Genomic DNA, 25,805 nt, shown 5'->3' with positions numbered 1-25,805 from the left:
TTTGGGCCTGGCATGATAGCCTAGTGGCTGAATTCTTGCCTTGCATCTTCTGGGATCCCGTATGGGCACTGCTTCATGTCCTGGCAGCCCCACTTCCCATCTGACTCCTTGCCTGTGGCCTGGGAAAGCAGTGGAGGATGGGCCAAAGCCTTGGGACCCTGCAAGTTTGGGGTGGGGGATAGGAAGCTCCTGGCTTCAGATTGGCTCAGCTCTGGCCATTGTTGCCACGTGGGGAGTGAACCAGTAGAAAGATCTCTTTATTTACATACTCCCCTCTGCCTTTCAAACAAATAAAATGAAATTTAAGGGAAAAAAAGAGAAAGGAAGGAAGGAAAAGAGAAACAGAGAAAGCAAGCACCAAAGAGGTCAGAACTTAAACCAGCACTCTGACATGTGATGTTAGTTTTTCAATAGGCAGCCTAATTCACAGGGCTGCAATGCCATTAATGCTACCCTAGTTCTGTATATGTTTTTTAAAGATTTACTTTTATCAGAAAGGCAGACACAGAGAAGGAGATACAAAGATCTTCCATCTGCTGGTTCACTCCCCACATGGCTGCAATGGCTGGGGCTGGGCCATTCTGAAGCCAGGAACTTCTTCCGGGTCTCCCATGTGGGTATAGGGTCCCAAGAATTTGGGCCATCCTCTGCTGCTTTTTGAGGCATATTATCAAGGAACTTTACTGAAAGTGGAGCAACTGGACACAGGATGTATAATCCAACATTGGAGTGCATGTATCAAGACTAGGCCTCTTTAGTTACTGATGCCTGTGCAGTGGACAGCATATCCAGATGTCCAAGGGGAACATGATGGGCAGATCATCTAAGCCAGTACAGGACGTCATTGCTTCGTAAGAGGATACAAAGCAGAGCAGGTTGGACAGTTCTCCTGGCCAAGCTAGCACCATGTTCTTGGGTATGTGGATGCACTAAGGTAGACTTCAATTTGTCAACCAATGGACCTTGGAAAGATTTTCTCAGCCTTGGAGCAACTAAAACAGTAATTTCTCAGAACTATCAAAACCACTCAAGCAACATCCACAGAACACTGTTCCCCACATTGGGCTCTCTAAGACGTCATCAAACAACTGTCCCCCATGCCTGGGTGCTGATGTTGTGTGGCAGCAAGGAGTAGCCCGCTCTGCCTCCTCCCTGCAGACACACACAGGCACAAAAGGGAAAGTGGAGTGCCGGCATGGTGGCCTGCAGCTTAACCCTCTGTCATAGTGCTCTCCCTTACCTTGCTCAGTCTAACTTCCTGCTGTGTGCCTGCAAGATAATATAGGATGGCCTAAGTGCTTGGTCTTCTGCCTTTCACGTGGGAGACCAGGACTGAGTTTCTGGCTCCTGGGTTGACCTGACCTCGACCTGGTTGTTGGGGACTGTTTGGGGAGTGAACCAGTGGATGGAAGCTCTCTGTTTCTGTTTCTTGTCCTTGCTCTCTCACCCTGCCTTTCAAATGAATGAATAGGTAAATTCTTGAATGGAAAGAATGGTTTTTTTTACATTGCTGGTATCCTACAAAATCAGTAAATTAGGGACACAGAAATGAAAACACTGGCTTCCTGCACCTGTCTGTGAGCATGTTCACAGCTGTCACTGCTGGGCTCTTAGATGCTGCTGCTTTCCCAGCAGAGAATTGTGAAAACAAATGTGCGGTGTGTGGCTGTGTGGGAGGGTTGATGCAGTGAGGAATCTTGTGAGTGGCAGTGTAGTGTAGTGGTTTGTAACCATCACAGTGATCCTGATTCCCATGTAGGAGCCTATAATATATCTTATATAGAGAGAAGAGAAGCTGATTCTCTTTGTGCTTTTTGAGTCTTTGAAAACTGAATGTCATTGTGCTTTGTAATTTTAACCCTCTGTTAACTAAAATGACTAACAAGTATACTTCATCCCTTTGGGAAAGAAAATGGCACTTGAAGTAGGGATTTGAAATACATTTTAAAATCAGAATATCTTGCTGTAGAATGCTTAGAAACAAGCAGTTTATGAATTAGTTTCAGTTCTTCAACTTGAGATAACCATTGTAAATGTTTTAGATTTTTTTTAAACAAATTTAACAATGTCTTTTTTTTTTTTAAGATTTATTTATTTTATTACAAAGTCAGATATATACAGAGAGGAGGAGAGACAGAGAGGAAGATCTTCCGTCCGATGATTCACTCCCCAGTGTGCGCCGATCCGAAGCCGGGAACCAGGAACCTCTTCCGGGTCTCCCACACGGGTGCAGTGTCCCAAGTCTTTGGGCCGTCCTCGACTGTTTTCCCAGGCCACAAGCAGGGAGCTGGATGGGAAGTGGAGCTGCTGGGATTAGAACCCGCGCCCACATGGGATCCCGGGGAGTTCAAGGTGAGGACTTTAGCCGCTAGGCCACGCCGCCGGGCCCACAATGTCTTTTTTTTTAAAGATTTATTTTATTTTTATTGGAAAGGCGGATATACAAAGAGGAGGAGAGAGAGAGAGAGGAAGATCTTCCGTCCGATGGTTCACTCCCCAAGCGGCCGCAATGGCTGGAGCTGAGCCAGTCTGAATCCAGGAGCCAGGAAGGAGCTCTTCCGGGTCTCCCACGTGGGTGCAGGGTCCCAAGGCTTTTGGCCGTTCTTGACTGCTTTTCCAGGCCACAGGCAGGGATCTGGATGGGAAGTGGAGGCCACTGGGGCTAGCACCAACACCCATATGGATCCTGGTGTGTTCAATGCGAGGACTTTAGCCTCTAGGCCACCACGCTGGGCCCAGAAATTTATTTATTTATTTATTTTTATAGTTTCATTCTATGGCACTATTTTTTTTAAAATTTTTTATTATATTTTTGACAATCTTTACGTAGTTAAAAAGGTACAAGGGCTATAGAAAAGTGGGTAAGACTATTATTTCCATATTGTTTCCTTCATATATCTGAGGTAAAGGGGATATTGAGGGAGAAGCCCCACCCAGTCTCCCGCCCACCTCAGGTCCCGGATGTGGGGCATGCTCTGAGATACTTGCTCAAGTGGTTTTGATAGTTCACCAGTTTTGAATCACTGCCAATCTCGCCACTCCAGGCACGATGAGGTCGTTGAAGAATCCACTGATTGACATAGTCCATCATAGAGTCTCCATTTGTCCAGTATTTCGCTGCTGACTTATAACTGAGATGGTTGATTGACCTGTTCTGTCCTCTGTCTTTTCTTGGTTAGGGTTCTGAGTCTAGCATTTCGACTGGGGAGATCCCCAAAGAAACTTTGAGGTGTTCCCAGACCAGCTTCTTGTATGTACTAGCAAGTATAGGGCCCAGCACAGTCCATCGCCCTGATCAACTGGTGGTTGCAATTGCTGGGTTGGTTGTTTTCAGTCCCGACTTCCACTGGAACCAATGGGTGTTGCAGTCCAGCCTGGTTGTTGGGCCCAGAAATTTAAATCTTACCAATCATTATTATCTAAGCAATATTTACTTCCATGAGTAAAGTCAAGTCTCTTAATCTGCTTTTGACATACTTTTAGTTTATGTCAGGAATACACACACTCAAATTATTTTGATAGCATATAAATTGTTTATTCACTAGTATGCTTTGTAAACATGGAGACTTAAAAAAGACATGTTTTGTTTAATAAATTATTGTCTCTGCCCAAATGCCTGTTTTTTTTTGGAGGTTGGGACCAATACTGTGGTGTAACTGGTTAAACTGCTTCTTTTGATGGCAGCAATTGCTGGTTCAAGACCCAGAAACTGGCTTTTGGATTTAGCTATTTGCCGAATCCACCTGGGAAGGCAGAAAATGACCCAAATACTTTGGGTTACTTCTACCCCTTAGACCACGATGGAGGTGCTGGCTCCTGGCTTTGGCTGGGCCAAATCCTGGCTGTTGTGGCCATTTGCCAAGTGAACCAATGGGTAGGAGGTCTGTCTTTTTATCTCTCTGTCAATCTCCTTTTTTTTTTTTAACGATTTAGTTATTTTTAATGGAAGACATATAATCAGAGAGGAGGAGATAAAAGTGGTCACAACAGCTGGAGCTCAGTCTGTCTGAAGCCAGGAGGTATAGGAACTTATCCAAGTCTTCCATGGGGGTGCAGGGTCCCAAGCCTGTGGACTGTTCTCAGCTGCTCTCCCAGGCCACAGGCAGGGAGCTGAATCAGTAGTGGAGCAGCCAGGATACAAACTGGTGCCCATATGGGACCTGATGCTTGCAAGGCAAGGGCTTCAGTCACTAGGCTACTGTCATTCTCCTTTTCAAGTAGATGAAAATAAATAAACATTAAAAAAAATTACAGAAGTGCGGTACTGGTGCAGTGGTATAATGGGCTAATCTCCCACTGCTTCCCAGGTGAACACTGGCTCCTGTCCCAGCTGCTCCACTTCTCATCAAGCTCGCTGCTTGTGGCCTAGGAAAGAAGCGGAGGATGGTCCAAATCCTTGAATGCTGCTCCCACTTGGGCTTCCTGGAGGAGGTCCCTGGCTCCGGATCAGCTCAGCTCTGGCTGTTGTGGCATGGAGTTAGTCCATGGATGGAAGATCTCTATTTCTGTCACTTCTTTTCTGTGTAGATCTTTTAAATTAAAAAAAAAAAAATCTTAAAAACAAAAAAAGGTGAGGGCTATGTCAGTTTTTTTGTAGTCTCAGTTTTCTTGAATTACTCATTTATACCTATGACATGCACCTAAGTAAATTTCCTTTTTTTTTTTTTTCAGGTTCTAAATGGCTTCTAAGAAGTTGGGTGCAGATAGTCATGGTAAGTGAACTGCTCAGTATCATGAGTTAAGTTATGATTTCATCAAAGTTTTAAACCACTTAGTATAGTTTTAAGTGCTCCTTTTTCTCTTTTTAAATGAATGGTTTCAGAAAAATGAAATTGTGTAGCAACGTAGCATATATATTCAGAGATCTTCAATTTTCAAGTATTTTAGGCTAAGTGGTAGAATCTTTCTGGTTATTGTAGTTGAAATTACTAAGGATAGGTTAAAGGGCCTACCCACTTTTGTCCATCTTTAGCAGTGTTTTGAAGAAGTCTGTTATTCCCTGACCTGTTCCTTAGTGTCCCTGGTGGTGTGAAAAAAATTATAACCTTTGAGATAATTCTTTGTAATATTATAGCTCTTAAAATCACCCTGTAGAAAATGCTTTAAGATGTCTGGTTTAGTCTTCACTCCAAAAAGGAAGTAATCTTTTTTGTTTCTTTCTTTACAAGGCAAGGATTTAGCCACTGAGCCGTCATACCACTTCTCTCCCTAAGCCCATGTCTTTTTTTTTTTTTTTTTTTCAATCCCTATCTGAAAAGTCAAGTAGAGAGAGGGTACACCTTCCTCCTACTGGATCACTGTCCAAATGCTGGTAGTAGCCAGGGCTGGCCAATTGGAGACAGGAGATCTGGGTCTCCTAACTGGGGCATCATTTTCTTCCTCCCAGGATGCATTAGCAGGGAGGGAGTTAGGAAATAAATAGTCAAGACTTGAACTGGCACTCTGGTAGATAATAGGGACATTTCAAACAGCTGCTTAGCACACTGTGCCACAATGAAAACCTTTGTGTGTTTGAATTTTAACTTGTTTCTTCCAAAAAAAATAAATTATTCTTTTGGTCAAAATGCCTTGAGATTTAGTTCTGGAAAAAATAGGGCTTTTTAATGGAACTTAATAAAAGTAAACTACCATCTCCTTTGTAGTATTATTTTTGGAGATTTATTATTTGAAAAGCAGTGTGACAGCGAGAGAGATCTGTGTGTGTGTGCTGATTCACTCAGAGGGAGAGATCGATCGAACTGTTTGCAGGTTCACTCAACAAATGGCCATAATAGCTGGGGCCAGAGCAGGTCAAAGCCAGGAGCTCCATCTGGGTCTCCTACATGGGTGGCAGGAGCTAAAATTATTTGATGCATTGTCCACTGCTTCCCAGGTGCATTAGCAGGGCAGCTGGTTTGGAAGCAGAGCATTTGGCACTGTTTCAAGTGATGGCTTAACTTGCTGTGCCCCTCCCTTCCCTTGTTATGGCCACCTCACTGAGATATGACTGATAGCATAAATAACTGTGTAGGTTTAAAGTTTGCATCTTGATAATTTGGGGATAAATGTATACCCATGAAAGTATCCTCACCAAAGCATAAAACTACCTATCTCCTCTCCGTTTTCCTCTAATGGTGCCTGTTAAGAGGCCTGGTTCCTTGATCAAATGCGGCGTAATATTTGCCTGTAGCCCATGCATATGCTCCCATATATTTTAAATGCTCTTAGGATTGCTTACAATGCCTAATAGACCATAAATGCTATGCTGCAGTATTATACTGTTAAGGGAATAACAAGAAAGGCATAGTTATTTAGTAGAGACACCATTGCTTTCCCAAAATATTTTTAATCTTTGATTGAATTGACTAATGTGCTATTCATGGATCTGGAGAACCAATTATATTGTGTGAGTTTTTTCCTTTGAAGATTTATTTATTTGACAGGCAGAGCAACAGAGAGGGTGAGAGGTACAGATCTTCACCTGCTGGTTCACTTTCCAGATGGCTGCAGTGTCTGGGGCCAGGGCTCTGGCAGGCAGAAGTCAGGAACGTGAAAGTCTGCTAGTGTGTGTTAGGGATACATGTACAAAGCTTCTTCCACTGCTTTCCTGGGTACATTAGCAGGAAACTATCAGCAGTAGAATAGCCAGGGTTCATACCCACATTCTGATTTGGAATGCTGGCCTTGCAAGTGGCTGCTTAATGTATATATATTTTTAAGATTTTACTTATTTTTATTGTGAAGTCAGATTTACAGAGAGGACAGAGAGAAAGGTTTTCCATCTGCTGGTTCACTTCTCGAGTGGCCACAACAGCTGGAGTTGAGCTGATCTGAAGCTAGGAGCCTGCAGCTTTTTCTGGCTCTGGCTTGCAGGTGCCAGGTCTCAAGGCTTTGGACCATCCTTTACTGTTTTCACAGGCCACAAGCAAGGAGCTGGAAGGGAAATGGAGCAGCTAGGATACGAACCGGTGCTCATATAGGATCCTGGTGCATACAAAGTGAGGACTTTAGGCACTAGGCTACCGTGCTGGGCCCTGCTGAACGTATTTTTACACACCCTTTACTATGTTTCTTTTGGGGTGGGGAGGGTGCTAGAAACATTAACTAAAATCTACACTTTGAGCAGTTTTCAGTGTGTGGGATGGTATTATTAGCTGTAGGTACTATACTGTGAAATAGATCCCAGAACTTTGTGTAACTTCTGAAGCTTTATCACCTCCTCACAGCTGCTCCTTTTCAAACTAAACTGTTCAGTTTATGACCAGTTGACTAATTTCTAGAGGGGTTCATTTTACTCTTTATACTTTTTCTGTGGAGGGATAGAATAAACATTTTATTCTAGAATGTATTAAAGTTGATCTGTAATTTGCTTTGGAGAGAAGTCAACATAATTTTAAGTATTATTCTCTATGTAATGTATCACCCCACCCAGATTTTTTTTTTGCTTGTTTATTTTCATCTAGTTGAACGGCAGAGAGAGACTGAGATTGATTGATTTTTCTATCAATTGGTTCATTTCCCAAAAGCTTACCACAACTAGAATTGGCAAAGACCAAATTAGGAGCCCAGAACTCAGCTCCGTCTGTTCTACCATCTGTGTAACAGGGGTCCAGGCACTTGAACTATATCATCTGCTACCTCTCAGGCTGAAATAGCTGGAAGCTCAATTACAAGCAAAGTAGCTAGACTGGAAATTGTCACTCCAGTATGGGATGCTGTTGTTGGAAGCAGTTGGTTAACCTTCTGAGCCACAAGACCTGACATCCCCATTCCACGCCAGGGCGTTTCATATCATTCAATATGAAAGAGAGAGACAGAGGAGCTTTCATCTGCTGGTTCACTCTTCAAATGCTTGCCATGGCCGGGGCCAGTCAGTCCAAAGCCAGGATCCTGAAATGCAATTCGGGACTCCCTGTGGGTGACAGGAATGCACCCGATGGAACTTCCCAGGGTTTGCATTAGCCGGAAATTGGGCTGGGATGTGGAAGCAGGGCTGGAACCAGACAAGGTGCTCTGATAATGGGATGCAGGTGTCCCAGGCAGGCCAGGTGAAGGCCTGGAGCCAGAAACTTTATCTCTAGAAAGATGGATTTAATCACGAGTAGTTGGACTTCTGATGCGGAATGTGGGTTTCCCAAGTGGCAGCTTGAGCCTCCTCCTTGCTAGCCCACTCCCAAGGGGGCATCATGTCTTTGTTTTTTTTTTTTTAAGAATTTGTTTTGTTTGAATGACAGAGAGATGAGACATCTTCATATGCTGGTTTGCTTCCTATGTGGCTACAACAATTGGGGTTGAACAGGCTGCAGTTTCCCAGGTGGGTGGCTGGAATTGGAGGACTTGTGCCCCAGAGTAGGCAGCTCTGGAACTGGCACTCTTGTGCTCCAGAGTAGGCAGCTCTGGAACTGGCACTCTTGTGCTCCAGAGTAGGCAGCTCTGGAACTGGCACTCTTGTGCTCCAGAGTAGGCAGCTCTGGAACTGGCACTTGCCATTCCACCACACTTCCTCAGCTGGTTTTCAGATTTTTTTATCTTTTGTTTTCAACATTCCTTGGTATGATTATCTATATATTTATCCTGCTTGGGTTTAGTGAACTTCTGTAGGTTGGTTAATATTCTCAGCCATTATTTTTGTTGTTGTTTTCTCCATTCTTCATCTTTTCTACTTTTGAGATTCTAGTGGCATATAGGAGGCTAATACTGTTCCAGACATTTCTTAATTTGGATCCAGTATTTAAAAAACTTTTTCCTGTTTTATTTATTTCTTTTTATTTATTTTCATGTTATTTGAATCTTTGTTCAGTCTTGTTTTCTGATTAGCATATGCTGGCTTATGAGTCAACAATATTTTCTATGATGATTTTTCCCACTGTTTGTCTTTTTGTATTTCTGTCTATGCTGAAATTCCCCATCTGCCCACACATGTTTATCTTTTCCGTGAGCTCTTTTAACTAATTCGTAATAGTTATTTGAAAGTTCCCTTGTCTGGTAATTCCAGTATTTTGGCTATCCTTGGGTTTGGTCTGGTGGCTGTTTTTCTCTTGATGATGGATTGATTTTTCTTGTTTGTGTATCACACTTTTTTTTTTTAAACTCGAATATCATGTATTACCTATAAAAGGCTGGTTTTGTGGGGTAGTTGTTAATCTGTGATTAACATTTTGACTTCATATCATATGAAGATGTTTATAACACTTTTTCAAGTGTTACCTGGCATATGGCTTTAAGACAGTGATTACTTATCATAGAATTGTAGTTAATTTGCTTATTTTAAGTGTGATTTTGATTTTTAAAAAAATCTTATATTTTGAATTACTTCACACCTTAATTAAGCATAATCCAGTTGCTTTCCTCATTAGGAGTTTCCCTCTCTACCTGGGATTAATTGTACCTTCCCCTGCTCCCCCCTCCCCCAATGACGTCTTCCCAGAATTTATCCTGAGTCATTCATTACACATTGAGCCATTTTCTTCCACTGTGGCCTGAGGTGACCCTGGGGTCAAGGAACTGCTGGAGCTGCAGTCATGGGAGCCGCACATGGTGTCTTTTTTCTAAATGGATTTTGGGAAAATGGCCTAATTTTATGGAGATTTTTCAGTTACAGGGACTGAAATTAAAAAAGTATTTGGGGTGATCCATAAAATCAGTAGCTATAATACTTAATGCTCTGGGTCATGTGGTGAGTTGAATTTTTATTTAATTTGTTTAAAAAATAGAACGCATTAAGTAGTAAAAACACTTGATATTTTAAAGTAGGTATTCTGATATGTCAGATAAGACACTTAGAGTATATTTAAGAAAAATATTTTTGTAATCCTTACCACATCATCATTAAATAATACTTACGGTGGGCGCTGTTACTCAAAGGTTACCGGTTTTTGTTCTCATCTCCTTGAGGACCTTTTTGTCCTGTTTTTCCATCTCCTCCTCAGTTGGGTGCTCATTCCGTTAGCAAAGATCGAGGACTGTGGAAGTTTAGGGATATTTATTTTATCAGTGAAAAGGACACTGCCTTTTCAAGCAGGTATCTGTAATTGGTGCTCAGCAAGGGAAGAAAGCAGTTGTTTCAAGGTATTCTACTTCAGCTTGTCCCCATTGTTAGTTATTTAAAAAGATGGTAGAGTTCTAGTTCATATGATATTACGATATTATCCCGCGCAGCTAATTCCCACAACCTGGTTCTTTACCGTGAGCTGAAACACACCAGACGCAACGAGGTATCTTAGGAAGTTTATTCCAGCGGGGCAGGAACAGGGTGGAGGTGGTAGAGATCGGAAAAAGGGAAAAGGGGAAGGGGAGGAGGGTAAGAGAAGCCGGGAGAAGAGGGGGAAGAGCAAAGGGAGAGCGAGCCGCACCTGGGGACCTTTTTGTCTGCCGGGTGTGGGGGGTGGGGATTGGGAGGGATTGAGGGCAGGCCCCAGGGGATTGGCAACTGCAGGTGAATGCCTAGGGATGATTGGTGAGTGGGCGGGGTTGGGGAAGGGGCTGTAAGATTGGGGGAGGGATTCTCAGGTGGAATGCCAGGTTACCTCTGATTGGTCAGTGGCTGGACTGGCACAAATTTCGTGAGCTGTAAGGAAGAAGAAATGGCGCTGGGTCCAGGGTGGGATATTCGAATAACTCCTTACACCCATGCCAGAACCCTTGAGAATCCTTACACCCATGCCAGAACCTAACTGAAAGGTAGGCAAGAGAACCAAGCAACTTTCTTTTTTTTGGCTTAGATAGCTTTATCATCATAAGGGGTACCTGCAACAGAACTGTTGATTTAAGACAATTTAAGTATCGTTAATGTGGATAGATTTTCTTGTATCTTTGTATCTATCAAATGTACTTATTAGTGTTATGGAAAGGATTTTTCTAATGCTGCTTTGTAATTAGCTATATTACACAATTCTATTTAAGGAGTGTTTTATTAAGCAAAAGAGTTAATTTTGTGAGTTAACTATACTTTGCTAGTGAATTTTATTTATTTATTTATTTTTAAAATTATATTGTTGACAATCTTTACATAGTTAATTACAGTAAAAAGGTTCAGGGGCTATAGGGAGGTAGGTAAGACTATTATGTCCATATTGTTTCCTTCTTGTATCTGAGGTAAAGGGGGATATTGAGGGAAAAGCCCCACCCAGTTTCCCACCCACCCCAGGTCCCGGATGTGGGGCATGCTCTGAGATCCTTGCTCAGGTGGTTTTAATAGTTCATTAGTTATGAATCGCTGCCATTTTTGCCACTCCAGTTTGCTAGTGAATCTTAAGTAAAGCTCAAGTTCCAACTTCTCATTTGTCAGGGCACTAGACAAAGTAGAATTCTTTCAGGAATATTGGAGCATTTTCTTTTCTTTTTTCTCTTCTCCTCTTTGTTTTTAAAGATTTATTCTTATTGGAAAGGCAGATCTGTAAGAGAGGAGAGAGAGAAAGATCTTCCATTCACTGCTTCACTCCCCAAGAAGCTGCGACAACTGGAGCTGGTGACCTGAAGCAAGGAGCCTCTTCTGGGTCTTCCTTGAGGTTGCAGAGTCCCAAGCCTTTGGGTCATTCTTGACTGCTTTCCCAGGCCACAATCAGGAAGCTGGATGGGAAGTGGAGCAGTTAGGACATGAACTGGAGCCCATATGGGATCCCAGGATTTGAAGGGGAGGATTAGCTAATTGAGCCATTGTGTTGCGCCCAGAGCACCTATTTTCAAAGAAAACATGTAAAGATTGTCTCTGGCCATACCACCCTGAACGCGCCCGAATCTCAGAAGCTAAGCAGGGTCGGGCCTGGTTAGTACTTGGATGGGAGAAAACATGTAAAAATTCTTTAAAAAGAGCTTTTCTTGAAACCTTTTAATATTTTCCAAGTGCCAGAGAGCACAAGATCTTTTTTAAATATTTATTTATTTTTATTGAAAATCTGATATACAGAGAGAAGGAGATAACAGAGGAAGATCATCTATCTGCTGATTACTCCCTAAGTGGCTGTAACACCTGGAGCTGAGCTGATCCAAGGATAGGAGCCAGGAGCTTCTTCTGAGTCTCAAGCATGGATGCAGCGTTCCAAGGGTTTGGGCTGTCCACAACTGCTTTTGTAGGCCACAGTCAGGGAGCTGAATGGAAGTGGAGCAGCAGGGACATGAACGGATGCTCATATGAGATCCTGGTGTGTGCAAGGCAGAAACTTTAGTCATCAGGCTACTGTGCTGTGCCTGAGTTTCTTTCTTTCTCTTTTCCTTTTTTTTTTTTTTTTTTTTTAAGATTTATGTATTTATTTGAGAGGCAGGGTTACAGAGAGCGATTCCACCTGCTGGCTCACTCCCCAAATGGCTACAACTGCAATAGTGGGCAAAGCTGAAACCAGGAGATCCTTCTAGGTCTCCCACACAAGTGGCAAGGGTCTAAGTACTTGAGTCATTTTTTTGCTGTGTTCCCAGCTACATTAGCAGGAAGTTGGAATGGAAATGGAACAACCTGGGCTTGAACCCACACCTGTATGGTGTGCCATTGTTGCAGGAGGCGGCTTAATCTACTGTACCAAAGTGGTTGCCGTGAGTTTATTCTTAATGACTATAGATACTCGAGTAGTGTGGGTAAGATTATGATAGGCCTTGTCAGCTGAGGAAACAGCACATGTAAAAGTATAACTATACTTGAAAAATTTTCTCGAGTGTTAATGGTTATGGTTATTCCTCGGAAAAAAATTGAGCATTATAATGGATTTAGTTTTTGGCTGAGCAAATTGCAGATGTGTTTTAAGTCTGACCCCTTCCCCCTTCTCCCCCACAAGGATGAGCATGAGAACCTTCTTCCAGATGACATATTTCAGGTATACTGAATGAATACCAACTTCAGGAAATTGGACTGATGGCAAAATTACAGGTGTATTTTTGACCTTGATAAGGGTGGATTTTTGAATGGATTTTAGAAGGAAAAGCAGTCTCTGTGTAGAATTATATTTGGACTATTCATGTCCATATGTGTCCATGAAAATACACTTGTGTGTGGTCCATAAATAAGCCTTAATTTACTTACTGCTAAAAATGAAAATGTAAAATTTATTTTTATCAGCCATGTTTCATGGTCCATGATGTTTCTGTCAGGAAAGCTGGCCCTCCAGAACTTGTCCCGAAGAGAAACTGTGCACCTGTGGGATTGTGTGGCCCCTGAGAGTATCACACGAGGCACTCTGCTTTTCTGACTCTGAGTTGATAATGATTGTGTCTTTCATGGACCTTCTGTTTTGTTTGGTTATGTATGATAAGCGAAGAATCCTTTGGGAGTTAAAGCAGTTCAGTTGTGTCTAGCTTCTGTTTCCTTGTTACCCCATGCTGGTTCTCATGGTTTACCTGGTTTTCCTTTGTCAGCAAGTACTGATGTTCACCTATTTCCATGCTGTTCCTGAATGTGGTAGTATTAGTGTTTTTCGATCTAGAGCACTTCTTTAAATAAAAAATGATTCTTTATGAAATAGAGGAATACTAATCAGGGAAATTCTTTTGTTGAAAGTCTACCAATTTAGTAATGTTTATTAAATGTCCCATATGTGCTAGGCAAGATTACAGGTTTTGAGAAATATACCATTGAATAAGGTATATTCAAGGTAAATGCTTGCCTGAAAAGAACTTAAATTCCACTGGGAAAAGGAAATAATAAACCTGATGGTACTTCAAAATTTATAGGAAAATACGAAGGTAAAATTTTGAAATCCATGCATAGTTTTTTTCAGAGTACACATTTTTGTGAACTTTGTAAAGACTCGTTATATGCATGGATTTCAAAAATCACTGTACCAAAAATAACCTTAACTTTTAATTCCGTTTTCCATAAACTTTTTTGAAATACCATTGTGTAATCTAAGAAATAAATCATGGTTGTTGGGTGATGGGAACTGCTGTGGGGTAAAGACAAATAGTGGCCCCAGGGTGCTACAGTGAGGGTGGGGCGGGCTGAGGCTCCTTGAGAGCTATCCTGCTGACCAGGACTGGGAGGAGGGGACAGGTCACCTGAGTATCTGGGGAGGAGCTTCTCATGGAGGGAACAGCCAGTACAGAAGTTTTCAATCCGTTGATGTTAGGAACAGTGGTCACCATAGCTTGGGGCAGCCAAATGATTTCTAGGAGATGAAGGCAGGGCTCATGGGCTGTGTGGAAGCCTGTTAGACACTGAGTACTTGGGTGTAACTGCAAGTAAACGGTAAGAGCAACTGCTGCAGGGTTTCCTTCTCAGAGATCCAGGTCAGGAGAAGGTAAGCAGTCAGAGGAACGCTCTGTCTGTAAAGTCGAGTCTTTGGATACCATAACTAATGCATATCCAGTAGACATAAAGATTATAGGAAGATATTATAAAGTTCTTTGCTGATATTTTCTACTTTATTTTTGATTATAGGGACTTTCAGTTACCTTGATGATGTCCCATTTAAGATAGGAGACAAATTCAAAACACCAGCTAAAGTTGGTCTACCTATTGGCTTCTCCTTGCCTGATTGTTTGCAGGTTGTCAGAGAAGTACAGGTAAGTGGTGATTTTTAGTTTAAGTTTAGTACATTTAAGATTTTAAAAATAAGCATTTTTATGTTTAGTAAAATAGAACAACCTTTCTTATCTCTTATTTATATTCCTGATAGCTCCTGGCTCACATGACTGCACGCATATGTACATAAATCTGTTTTATACACTCAGGCGCATGTATTTTGTGTAATATGGTGGGTTGTGTATTCCTGGGTCTCTGCCTTGCACAGAACAAACTCCCATTGCCCTTGTAACTGTCATGTTTGCTCCTACTCCCTTCTCTGCCCATGTCCTTCTTATCTTCTCAGTCACTCAACTAACAGTCTTGAGGTGTTGCACGTTCCAGCCCTGCCTTACTTTACACATATGCTAATGCATTAGCCTCTTTAATTGGCCCCTTTGCTAGTAGTATTTTCCATCTTGTTTCTAGAATAATATCCTTAACATTTTAAATTGTTACACCCGTGTTAAACTGCTTAGTGAATCACCAGTCCTTATTGAATTCAGTGTAGATTGTGGCAGAGCACCTTAGCTCATCGTCTCCACATTTTCTCCAAAATGTACTTTGTTGCACAAATCTTGTACCTTACCTCTCTGTGCCCTGCCTTTTCTCAGGAGCTACTGTCTCCACCTGGCATATTCCTCTCTTTTTGCCTTATTAAAAGCTATCATTACCTATTTATTCTTCTAGACTTGTGCTTAAATATTATTTCCGCAGGACTTCTTTCTCAACCCTCTCATCTTTAAATTTCAGTTGCATGATAAATGTACTGAATTAGTTCTGGAAAGCTGCCAGAGTCCAGCTCCAGCCGAGAGTTCAGAGCTCGGGAAGGGTGCGTGAGATAGGCGTAGAAAGAAGAAGAGAGAAAGAAAGGAGAGACGGACCACTAGGATTCCTTGATGATTGTGGACCTTGCGAGAAAGCTGTCCGCTTTATTTATACAGAAGCAGTACAAGGTTTTCTTTTAGGGGCATTTTGACATAGCTTCAGGGGGGCACAATTTACAGCTTCCTGAGAGATGACTGAGGAAGGATCCCACATTCCTTGCTTATCTTGGTTTGCCAGTCTTCATCCGCTCTCCTCAGGTCTGGGCTCTAACCTTGGCGCCACCTGTGACAACCAGGCCCCTACCTTGAATTATGTATGGGTTAGTAAGTCCGGGGTCTTGGTCTATGGGGATTATGGGCCATTGGCACTAAAGGCCATTAGGTCAGCAAACTCACACAGTTTAACTGAATAAGTAAAGCAAGAGTTATAACGGCGGAAAGAATTGTAATTAGCAATGAGCCAAGTTTACTCCATTTAAGTTTCAATTCTGCAATGGACAAGTGAGTGTTTCCAAAGACAATTCTACAAATTGTTTCACCTCAAGACAGGGCATTATCCATTCCAACGTTGCAGCCAAGAATTTCTCAGTAGACAACACATCTTATTCAGTAATACACTCTTACTACAATTCTTATTCTACAACTTATCCATCACTTAATGGGAGAAATACATCAAAAGAGAAAAAACAAAGGTCTAAGACAGAAGGTTCCAAACATTAAGTTCCTCTACAACTGCAGGTTCTACAACCTCATAAGTGATCAAACAATAATCAAAAGTATATCTTTGTGATGTTAGTGAAATCAGCCTATATTTCCTCTAGTTAGAAATTATGAAAGCAGCTAAAGCAACTACAGTTTCTATGTTCTAAAGAGTTGAACGGACAGGCTAACCCTTAAGGTCACAGTAACTATATTTTTTGCTTTAGCAGGATAGCCTTTAGGGTCCCAGTAACACGATAGCCTTTGGGTCAGAGTAACGAGATAACTTTTAGGGTCCCAGTAACAAGATAGCTTTTAGGGTCCCAGTAGCTATATTTTTTGTCCTGACAGTCTTAACCCATACTCCCATCATTTCCATTAGCTTGTAAAATTCTTATCAAGCCATTTCCCAGGAAGCATGCTAAATGTCCGGGCCAGATTTTATGGCAATGGGTAGGTACACAATAAGGTGTCTGGAAACAGCATGGGCTTGATTGTACTCCTGTGTGCAGTTAAAGGCCCACTCACCAGGACATTATCAGTAACATTAACTCTTAAGCTCATGTTGGTTGTAAAAGCCATCTCACAGGGGCAGACAATGCCTCAATACAAAATTCTTAGTGGGGTGGTTGAGTGCCCATGCGAAAGGGAGTGAAAACTGCGTCAAGGTGGTCAGAGATGAATCTGCTAGGCCCTGCCAAGTAGCTGGAAGCTCCCTGGGCCCTGCCATGCAGGGAGCTGTTCTCTTCACACCTTTGTGTCATTCACACCTACTGCACGGATCCTGGCAGAAAGCAGCAAGCAGTCCTGTGCCATTTGCTTCCTTTCGTGTGCACTTGTTGGCGGCCTGCTTTGGAGGGGTGTTCTGCTGGCCCAGAACACAGAGCTGCCTGCCTGGATCACTGTCTCCTGGTGCTTACGGTTTAGAACAGAGAACCGGGAAAGCACAGCGCTCCCTGGAAATACTTCCTCCTGTGACTGAAGCTTTCTTTAAATATGACTTTCTTAAAAAGAAGTTTTGTTTCTGGGGATTTACTAAGCTATCCTGTTGTTATTTTAGGAAGTATTTTTGGTCTTCCCTTTCTAGAGTTCGTATGCTTTGATGAATCATAATAGAACTTTAGTTACTTTTTAAAATTTTTTTCTCAGGGACTTGAACTGGCACTCCAATGTAGATTGCTGGTCATTGTAAGCATTGCTTGCTCCATCGCAAGTGGAGGCTTAACCATTTGTACCACAATGACAGTCTCTCACATAGCCCCTTTTTTTAAATTTTAAGATTTATTTGTTTTATTTTGCTTGAAAGTTAGAGATACAGAAAGAGGGAGGGGGGGAGGGAGGGAGAGAGAGAAAATCTTCTAGTTTACTGATTGATTTCTCAAATGGCAGTAATGACCAGAGCTGGGTTGATCTGAAGCCAGGAGTCAGGAGCTCCTGCTTCTCCTATGGGTTGCAGGAGCCCAGGGCTTTGGAGCGTCTTCTGCTGTTTCCTGGGCACATCAGCACAGAGCTGGATTGCAAGTGGAGGAATAGAGACATGAACTGGTGCCTGTATAGGATGCTAGTGCTGCAGATGGAGGATTAGCCTCTGTACCACTGTGCCAGTCACTCACATAGCACCTTTAAACTTGACTTTCTAAGGGATTTGGCTGTGGTCCTGATCAGAATGAGAGCCCTAGAGGACTGGCTTGAAGCTTCCTGTAATTTTTATTTTTATTTGAGATGCAGAGAGAGAATGACAAAATTTTCATCTGCTGCTTGTTGACTCCCCAAATGGCTGCCATGGTTGGAGCTGTGCCAGTGCAAAGCCAGGAGCCGGGAGGTTCTTGTGGGTCTCCCACATGAGTATAGGAGTCCAAATACTTACACCATCTTCTGCTGCTTTTTCTGGCCATTCAGCAGGGAGCTGGATCGAAAGTGGAACAGCTGAGGCTAGAACTGGAGTCCACATGAGGTGCAGATACTGTAGGCATAGGCTTAACCTGCTATACCATGGTGCTGACCCCAGTAGTAAAAACTTGTCAGCTAAAATTCCATCAGGAGAAGCTGTTACAACATATCTGGTGTTTTGTATCTTGGTGTCTAGAAAGCTTCCATTTGAATGGAAGTGCTTTGTGTCACAGTTTAGAACCGAGTCGGGTTACATATGTACAGTGGATATAGTGGCTGTGAAATAGTTATGTAATCTTATAAAGATTTATTAAACTCTCCAGGCCTCCATTTCATTATCTAAAATGGCAATAATGAACTTGTATAGTTGTCCATAAAGATTAAAATGGTAAAATAATCCTGTGTTGGTCTGTGTTGTGTGGCTATTAACAAAGCACCAGAGGATACATGTTTCATACAGAACATAGGATTATTTAGCTCACACTTTTGGAGGCTGTAAGTCTGGGGCTGCACTGTTCCTTTTAGTCTCTGGTGCTGTGGCCTTCTCTGCCGCTGGCCACATGCATGCAGAAGACTTCCAGCAGGGGAAGATCATAGAGTGAAACAGGAGCCAAGAGGAGACTCCTGGGAGCTTCCAGATTGTGACCAGTGGTTTTGTGGGCTTTTTCTAAAACAGTTTAGGGGTTTAGAGAAGGAAGAAATAATAATGTGGGGGAAAAAAGATCATGTTTTGAACAGCAAGAAAGCACTCCTTCATTTGTATCTCCTAATCACCTCTATTTGGTCCCACCTGTCCGAAGTTCCACCACCTCTGCCACCATGAGTTTTCTAGGGACAAATGCCATCCAAATCATAGCAGTCTCCTCATCCTGCACAGTTAGGTTCCCAACCCTGCTGTGGGTGCCTGAGACCCCAGATTGTGCTAAACTCTGTGTATAAGCACTGTAATACCCAGGCAATTGATTTGATAGCCATGATGAGAGAGTAGTGTTTACAGTTTGGCTACCCTGGACAATGGGGTGATTTACATTCTGAGTGAGATGGAGCAGGAAGGTGCCAGATTTAATCATATTGCTCAGAATGTAACAGAGCTCAAAAATTAAAATTTCTGGAATTAAAAAAATATTTATTCATTTGAAAGGTACAGTTATGGAAAGAGAGGGAGAAAGAAAAACAACCATCTATCTGCTGGCTCAGTCCTCAAATGGCTGCAATGGCTAGAGCTTAGCTGGTCTGAAGCCAGGAGCCAGGAACTTTTTCTGGGTCTTCATATAGGAGACACCTGGGCCCTCTTCTGCTGCTTTCCCAGACCCATTAGCAGGGAGTAGGATCAGATGTGGAGTAGCCAGGACTTGAACTGAAGTATCATTAATGATGCCAGTGCCATAGGTGGCAGCTTTTACCCAGTATGCCACAGCCCTGATCCCATTTCTGGAATTTTCCAGTTAATATTTAAGGATTGTGATTGACTACAGGTAAGTAAAGTCATGGAAAGCTAAACCACAAGGAATTGCTGGCTAAGATGCTTGCATGTTCCAAGTATTCTGCATTACTTTAATTTTCTTAAAAGCTTCATAAAATTTGCTAGAAAAGGAAAGAAATTTGTAATTGTTCTTTGAACAAAACTTTAGAGATCTGTGTTGATAGACCATGCGAAGTTGGTTACAACATTTATTTTTTTTCTGAGTTATTTATATTTATTGGAAAGGCAGAGTTAACAGAGAGGAGAAGAGACAGAGATCTTCCATTGGCTGGAATGGCCAGAGTTGAACTAGTCAAGGAGTCAGGAATTTCTGCGTCTCACGTGGGTATGGGGACCCAAGGACCTAAGCCAGCCTCTTCTGCTTTTCCTGGCCATAAGCCTGGAACTAGATCGGAAATGGAGCAGCCTGGATTCATGCTGGTGCCCATATGGAATACTGGTGCTGCAGGTGGAGGCTTAGCCTGTTACATCACCACACTGGCCTCACAGTTTCTATTTTTAATTGCTGTTGGTCAGTTGCCAAATTGTATTGCATCCCCTTCCCCGCCCCTCGCAAATAGAAGCAGTAAAGTCTTTGCCCAGTGCTGCTTTTTTACATTTGTAGTGGCAGAAAGCAGGCAAGGGGATTCCCCTGGAGCCTTTCTGGGGCACCCTAGATGGCTCAGTGACCAGTGAACTTCTTGACATGCATCAGTTGTAGGCTTCTTGTTAGAAACTGAGGGGCTTGGGATGGCCAAAGATCTTTGTTTCTTCTGCTCTGAAATGCTTATCTTATTGTGGAATAATTCTTTCCTCTGTTCTCCTCTCATCCTTTTTTAAACCGTTGATGTGGCTCCAATCTTGATACACCAACATTGTTTATGTCGGTCACTTTAGAGTGAATTCTAAAATGTGTTTTCCCCTGTCCAGTGTAAATTTTGCTTTAGCTTAATGTTTTCTAAGCATGCAAATGAAAATCTTGTAAATTGAGCTATACTTTAAGAGATTGTAAAGGAATGATGAGGTGAATACAGTTTGCTGTATGAAATCTTAAAAAAAAAAAACCAAAAAAACCGAAAACTGTGTTTATCTGAGACATGGAGGGAGGGAGGAAAAGCTCCCCACGCCAATGTTGCTGGTTCACCCTCTAGATGCTCACAAGTCCGGATCTCCTAGCTTGAACTGTCACTTCATCCTTCCTTGCTTTGTGGGAAGTCCACAAGGTGGTGTTTTTTTTTTTTTTTTTATATAGTTGGGCAATAGTTCTCTTTTTCTATTTTTTTAAAATATAAATTTATTTTTATTACAAAGTCGGATATACAGAGAGGAGAAGAGACAGAGAGGAAGATCCTCCGTCCGATGATTCACTCCCCAAGTGAGCGCAACAGCCGGTGCGGTGCCGATCCAGAGCCGGGAGCCAGGAACATCCTCCAGGTCTCCCACACAGGCGTAGGGTCCCAAGGCCTTGGGCCGTCCTTGACCGCCTTCCCAGGCCACAAGCAGGGAGCTGGATGGGAAGTGGAGCTGCCAGGATTAGAACCGGCGTCCATATAGGATCCCAGCTCGTGCAAGGCAAGGACTTTAGCCACTAGGCCACTGTGCTGGGCCCTCTCTTTTCCATTTAAAAATTTTTTTTTGTCTTAAAATCTCAAGTGTTGGTTTAAAGTTGTATTTTTTTTTTTTTTTAATGTTAGGAAAGAGAAACAGCTAGAAATCTTCTGTCTGCTGGTTCACTCCCTCAGTGCCTGTAGCGGACAGTGCTGAGTCAGGCAGAAGCCAGAAGCCTGAAACCCCATTCCAGTGTCCCAAGAGGTTGGCAGGAACCTGGATATTTGGGCCATTTCTTCTGCCTTTGAGGTGCTTCAGGGAGTTTTGTTGAAAGTTTACACTCTCTGGGGCTTGAAGCAGGCACTGTGCTGTGGGGCACAGGTGTTTGAAGCAGTAGCTTAACTTGATGCACCATGCTCACTATCATCTGACAGTATCTGTAGTTGTTTGGCCTAGAATCAGATTCAGGCCACACCAGCGTGCTTACTAGTGTTGTAATCTTGGGGGTTGCCTGTGCAAATGGAGATAACTCCTTACTTCAGAGGACTGTCAAGGAAACCCCCGAGGTAATACGCGGAAGGTGCTTGGAGATGCATGGCGTCTTGTGTTTCTCAGATGTTGGAGGTGTCATTGCTGAGCATGTGGCTGTTTAGAACACTGGACTAGGCAGTAGAAACCAAGCGGGCTGTAACAGAGGTGCTGGCCACAGGTTTCTGATGTCCGTGGCGAGGGTTAGGGAGTAGACCTCTTGGTGGGAACACGTGTGGTACCAGGTGGCTGACCAAATTCAAAAGAAACACCTGATCATCTGGGAGACTTGGTAGAGGAGGGGGATGAGCTGTGCTGGAGCCACAGATGGAAAGTTCTGGGACTGGAGATGACCTGAGGGAGAGCAGCAAAGGCCGTGCATTCTGTGTGGCCTGGGGTGTCAGGCTGCAGGTGGTGGGAGTGCTTTCTGTTTCTCTAACAAGTCACCTGGGAACCCAGTGTGGTCAGACTGTAAGGACATTGGATACCTCAGCCTGCTGAATGGGGATTGTCTCACAAGTCCTTAACTGCCTGCCCGGGGTCTCCCCTGTGCAGACCTGAGTGACGAGGGAACTGGGTGGGGAGAGGGTGGCCACCTGCATTCACACCTCCTTTCTCTGCCACATCTTTGCAGTATGACTTCTCCTTGGAAAAGAAGACCATCGAGTGGGCCGAGGACGTTAGGAAGATCCAGGACGCCCAGCGGGAAGCAGAACTCAAGGCTCAGGAGGCGGAAGCCAAAGTCAATTCCAAGAGTGGCCCAGAGGGCGATAACAAAATGAGCTTCTCCAAGACTCAAAGTATAGCCACAATGCCACCTCCTATTAACCCCATCCTTGCCAGCCTGCAGCACAACAGCATCCTCACTCCAACCCGGGTCAGCAGTAGTGCCACGAAGCAAAAAGCCCTCAGCCCCCCACACACAAAGGCAGATTTCAATCCTGCCGACTTTGAGTGTGAAGAGGACCCATTTGATAATCTGGAGTTAAAAACCATTGATGAGAAAGAAGAGCTGAGAAACATTCTGGTAGGAGCCACGGGACCCATTATGGCTCAGTTATTGGACAGTAACTTGCCCAGAGGCGGCTCCGGGTCGGTGTTACAGGATGAGGAGGTCCTGGCATCCTTGGAGCGGGCAACCCTGGATTTCAAGCCTCTTCACAAACCCAATGGCTTTATAACCTTACCACAGTTGGGCAACTGTGAAAAGATGTCGCTGTCTTCCAAAGTGTCCCTCCCCCCGATTCCTGCAGTAAGCAATATCAAATCCCTGTCCTTCCCCAAACTTGACTCTGATGACAGCAATCAGAAGACAGCCAAACTGGCAAGCACTTTCCATAGCACATCCTGCCTCCGCAGTGGCACGCTCCTGAACTCCTTCAAGCCTTCCACCCAAAGCAGTGCCAGTGAGCTCAATGGGCATCATACTCTTGGGCTTTCAGCTTTGAACTTGGACAGTGGCACTGAGGTGCCCACCCTTGCACCCTCCCAGACGCCTTCCCATTCAGTCTTGTCTGTGTGCACGGAAGAGTCATCACCTCCACAGGCAGGCTCCGCGGTGAGTTTTAAATCCAACCCCTCCCCATCCTGCCAGAGTCCGAGAGATTTGTAAATTCCTAGCTGCTGCCTCCTTTATATACATGTATGTTTTAAGATTTATTTATATTAATTTTTAAGATTTTTTATTTTATTTTTTATTGCAAAGTCAGATATACAGAGAGGAGAGACAGAGAGGAAGATCATTCGTCTGTTGATTCACTCCCCAAGCGGCCGCAAAGGCCAAAGCTGTGTCGATCCGAAGTCAGGGTCTCCCACATGGGTACAGAGTCCTAAGGCTTTGGTTCATCCTCAGCTGCTTTCCTAGGCCACAGGCAGGAAGCTGGATGGGAAGCAGAGCTGCCGGGATTAGAACCGGTACCCGTATGGGATCCTGGCGTGTGCAAGGCAAGGACTTTAGTTGCTAGGCCATGGTGCGTGGCCCAATATTTATTTGGTTTTTGATTGAAAGGCAGATTTACAGAAAAAATGAAAGATAGAAAGATCTTCCATCTGCTGGTTCACTCCCCAAGTGGCCACAATGGCAGGAACTGAGCCGATCTGGTGCCAGGAGTTTCTTCTGGGTCCCCATGTGGGTGCAGGGTCCCAAAGCTTTGAGTCATCCTTGACTGCTTTCCCAGGCCACAAGCAGGGAGCTGGAAGGGAGGTAGAGCAGTTGGGACTAGAACTGGAGTCCACATGGGATGCCAGTGCTGCAAGGCAGGGTCTGGACTTAAACTAGCACCAATATGGGAGGCCGGTGCTGCAAGGCAGGGTCTGGACTTAAACTAGCACCAATATGGGAGGCCGGTGCTGCAAGGCAGTGCATTACTCACTGTGCCACAATGCTGGCACATGTGTATTTTTTTTTTAACCATAGTTTTGTAACTTGGAGTTAATTTGTTTAGATTGGGTGATACCTTAGTAAGCGGGAGGTGTTGTTGCTGTTATTTTTTTAAGATTTATTTATTTAAATTCGAAAGGCTGGATCTTAGAGGAGAGACACAGAGAGAAGGAGAGAGAGCTTCCGTCTGCTAGTTCATTCAAGTGGCTGCAATGACCAGACCTGGACCAGTCTGAAGCTAGAAGCCCCGGGAGCTTCTTGTGAGTTTCCCACATGGTTGTGGGGACCCAAGCTCTTGGACCATCTTGTGCTGCTTTTTTCCGGGAAAATTATGAGGGAGCTAGATTGAAGTGGAACAACTGGGACTTGAACCGGTGTCTGTATGAGTTACTGTGGCAAATAGCGCAGAGATTTATCTGAAAATCAGAGTTAGAGACAGAGGTTTTCCGTCTGTTAGTTCCTCTCAATATGATGGCTACAGCTTCCAGGGTTGGGTCAGACCAGAGTCAGGAGCCTGAAACTCCATCTGGGTGCCCCCCACGTGGTGACAGGAGTCCCAGCACTTGCATTATCAAACAGTGCTGCTTCCCATGCTGCACATCAACAGGAGGCTGAAGTCAGAAGCTGGAAATTGATCTCAGATTCTCTGATATGGGATGTGGGTATCTTATAACAAATATCAGTATTTTTATTTATTTTCATTTTATTGGATTTCGGGCCTGGCGCAGTGGCCTAGTGGCTAAAGTCCTTGCCTTGAACGCGCTGGCATCCTATATGGGTGCTGGTTCTAGTCCCGGCAACTCCACTTCCCATCCAGCTCCCTGCTTGTGGCCTGGGAAAGCAGTCGAGGACGGCCCAATGCTGCACCCGTGAGGGAGATCTGGAGGATGTTCCTGGCTCCTGGCTCCAGATCGGCACAGCACCGGCCGTTGCGCTCACTGATTATCGGACGGAAGATCTTCCTCTCTATTTCTCCTCCTCTCTGTATGTCTGACTTTGTAATAAAAATAAATAAATCTTAAAAAAAAAAAGAATAAGCATTTAGAGACCAAATTGTTAACTAACAGCAGTGATCTTTCTTAGATCTTGAACGCTTGGCATTTTTTGCCTGACCTGATTGTGGAGTTTTTCTTGCCTGCTTGTCTCAGGGTGGGAAGGAGCTGGGCTGGTGTAGTTAGAGCTGGGGCTGTGTGTTCTTCCTGTTCCCTGGTTGCAGTGTGCGTCCCCAGTCTCAGGGCTGCAGTGGGAGCACCACTTATTCAGGAACTGCTAGTGAGCAAGGCAGGGGTGGCAGTGATCTGGGAACTCTCGGGGGACTGCTCCTGGGGCGTTTTCTTGTAACAACTTTGGTTAGGCCTTGTATGGCCTGGAACTCGTTTTTCAGTTTCATCTTTCACTGTGAGTAATGGGAAATCTGTGTGTTTGTGTGTGAGGGGCGTCATCTTGAGAGCACCTTGGAATGGGCCCTTGTTTAGGGTCCCTTGCAGCTCCTTTCGCGCTCAAGCTGCTTCTGCTGCAGATTCCTCTCTTTAAAGGGGATGCATTGCTTAACTCCTCGGATTCACTCAGCACGGTGTAGAGTAGCACTGGCTGGCCTTTAAATTACATATGTATGCAGTTTATATGCACACACACATATACACACATATATTATTTATTTTTGAAAGTTAGAGAGGCAAAGATGAACCATCTGTTGGTTCATTTCCAAATGGCTACTGTGGCGTTACGCTGGGCAGGGATAGCCAGGACGCGGAGCTTCCTCTGGATTTCCCACATGGTGGCAAGGGCCTAAACACCTGGGCCATCTTTTCCTAAGCCATTAGTAGGGAGCTTCATCAGAATTGGAATAGCTGAACACAAATTAGTGCCCATGTGGAATGCTGGTGTTGTAGGTGGTAGCTGTACTTACTGTGCCACAACACCAGCCCCTTTAATTTTGACATATCAAAATCTTTAGGTGTTAAGTATATCTCTTGATAATTTCTTACTTTATTAATTTTTGTTGTC

General features: G+C 43.7%; 1 protein-coding gene across 3 annotated transcripts in view; it reads left to right on the top strand.

Annotated features, from left to right (window-relative positions):
• UBAP1 (ubiquitin associated protein 1) overlaps positions 1-25,805 on the top strand; it is a 50,610-nt gene that overhangs the window by 14,537 nt on the left and 10,268 nt on the right. For 2 of the 3 annotated variants that reach the window (XM_058672945.1, XM_058672944.1), the window contains exons 2-3: positions 4,672-4,712; positions 22,053-22,976. In XM_058672945.1, the coding sequence (XP_058528928.1) occupies positions 4,710-4,712; positions 22,053-22,976 (927 nt within the window). In that variant the 5' untranslated portion in view covers positions 4,672-4,709. Of the gene's footprint in view, positions 1-4,671; positions 4,713-14,341; positions 14,467-22,052; positions 22,977-25,805 lie in introns of all 3 variants that reach the window. The other variant, XM_058672943.1, reaches the window with a different exon arrangement.

The sequence above is a fragment of the Ochotona princeps genome, chromosome 14 (genome assembly GCF_030435755.1).
Source record: "Ochotona princeps isolate mOchPri1 chromosome 14, mOchPri1.hap1, whole genome shotgun sequence".
NCBI classification, from domain to species: domain Eukaryota; kingdom Metazoa; phylum Chordata; class Mammalia; order Lagomorpha; family Ochotonidae; genus Ochotona; species Ochotona princeps.
The sequence above is the reverse complement of the archived record's forward strand: the minus strand, read 5'-3'. Positions and strand labels throughout refer to the sequence as shown.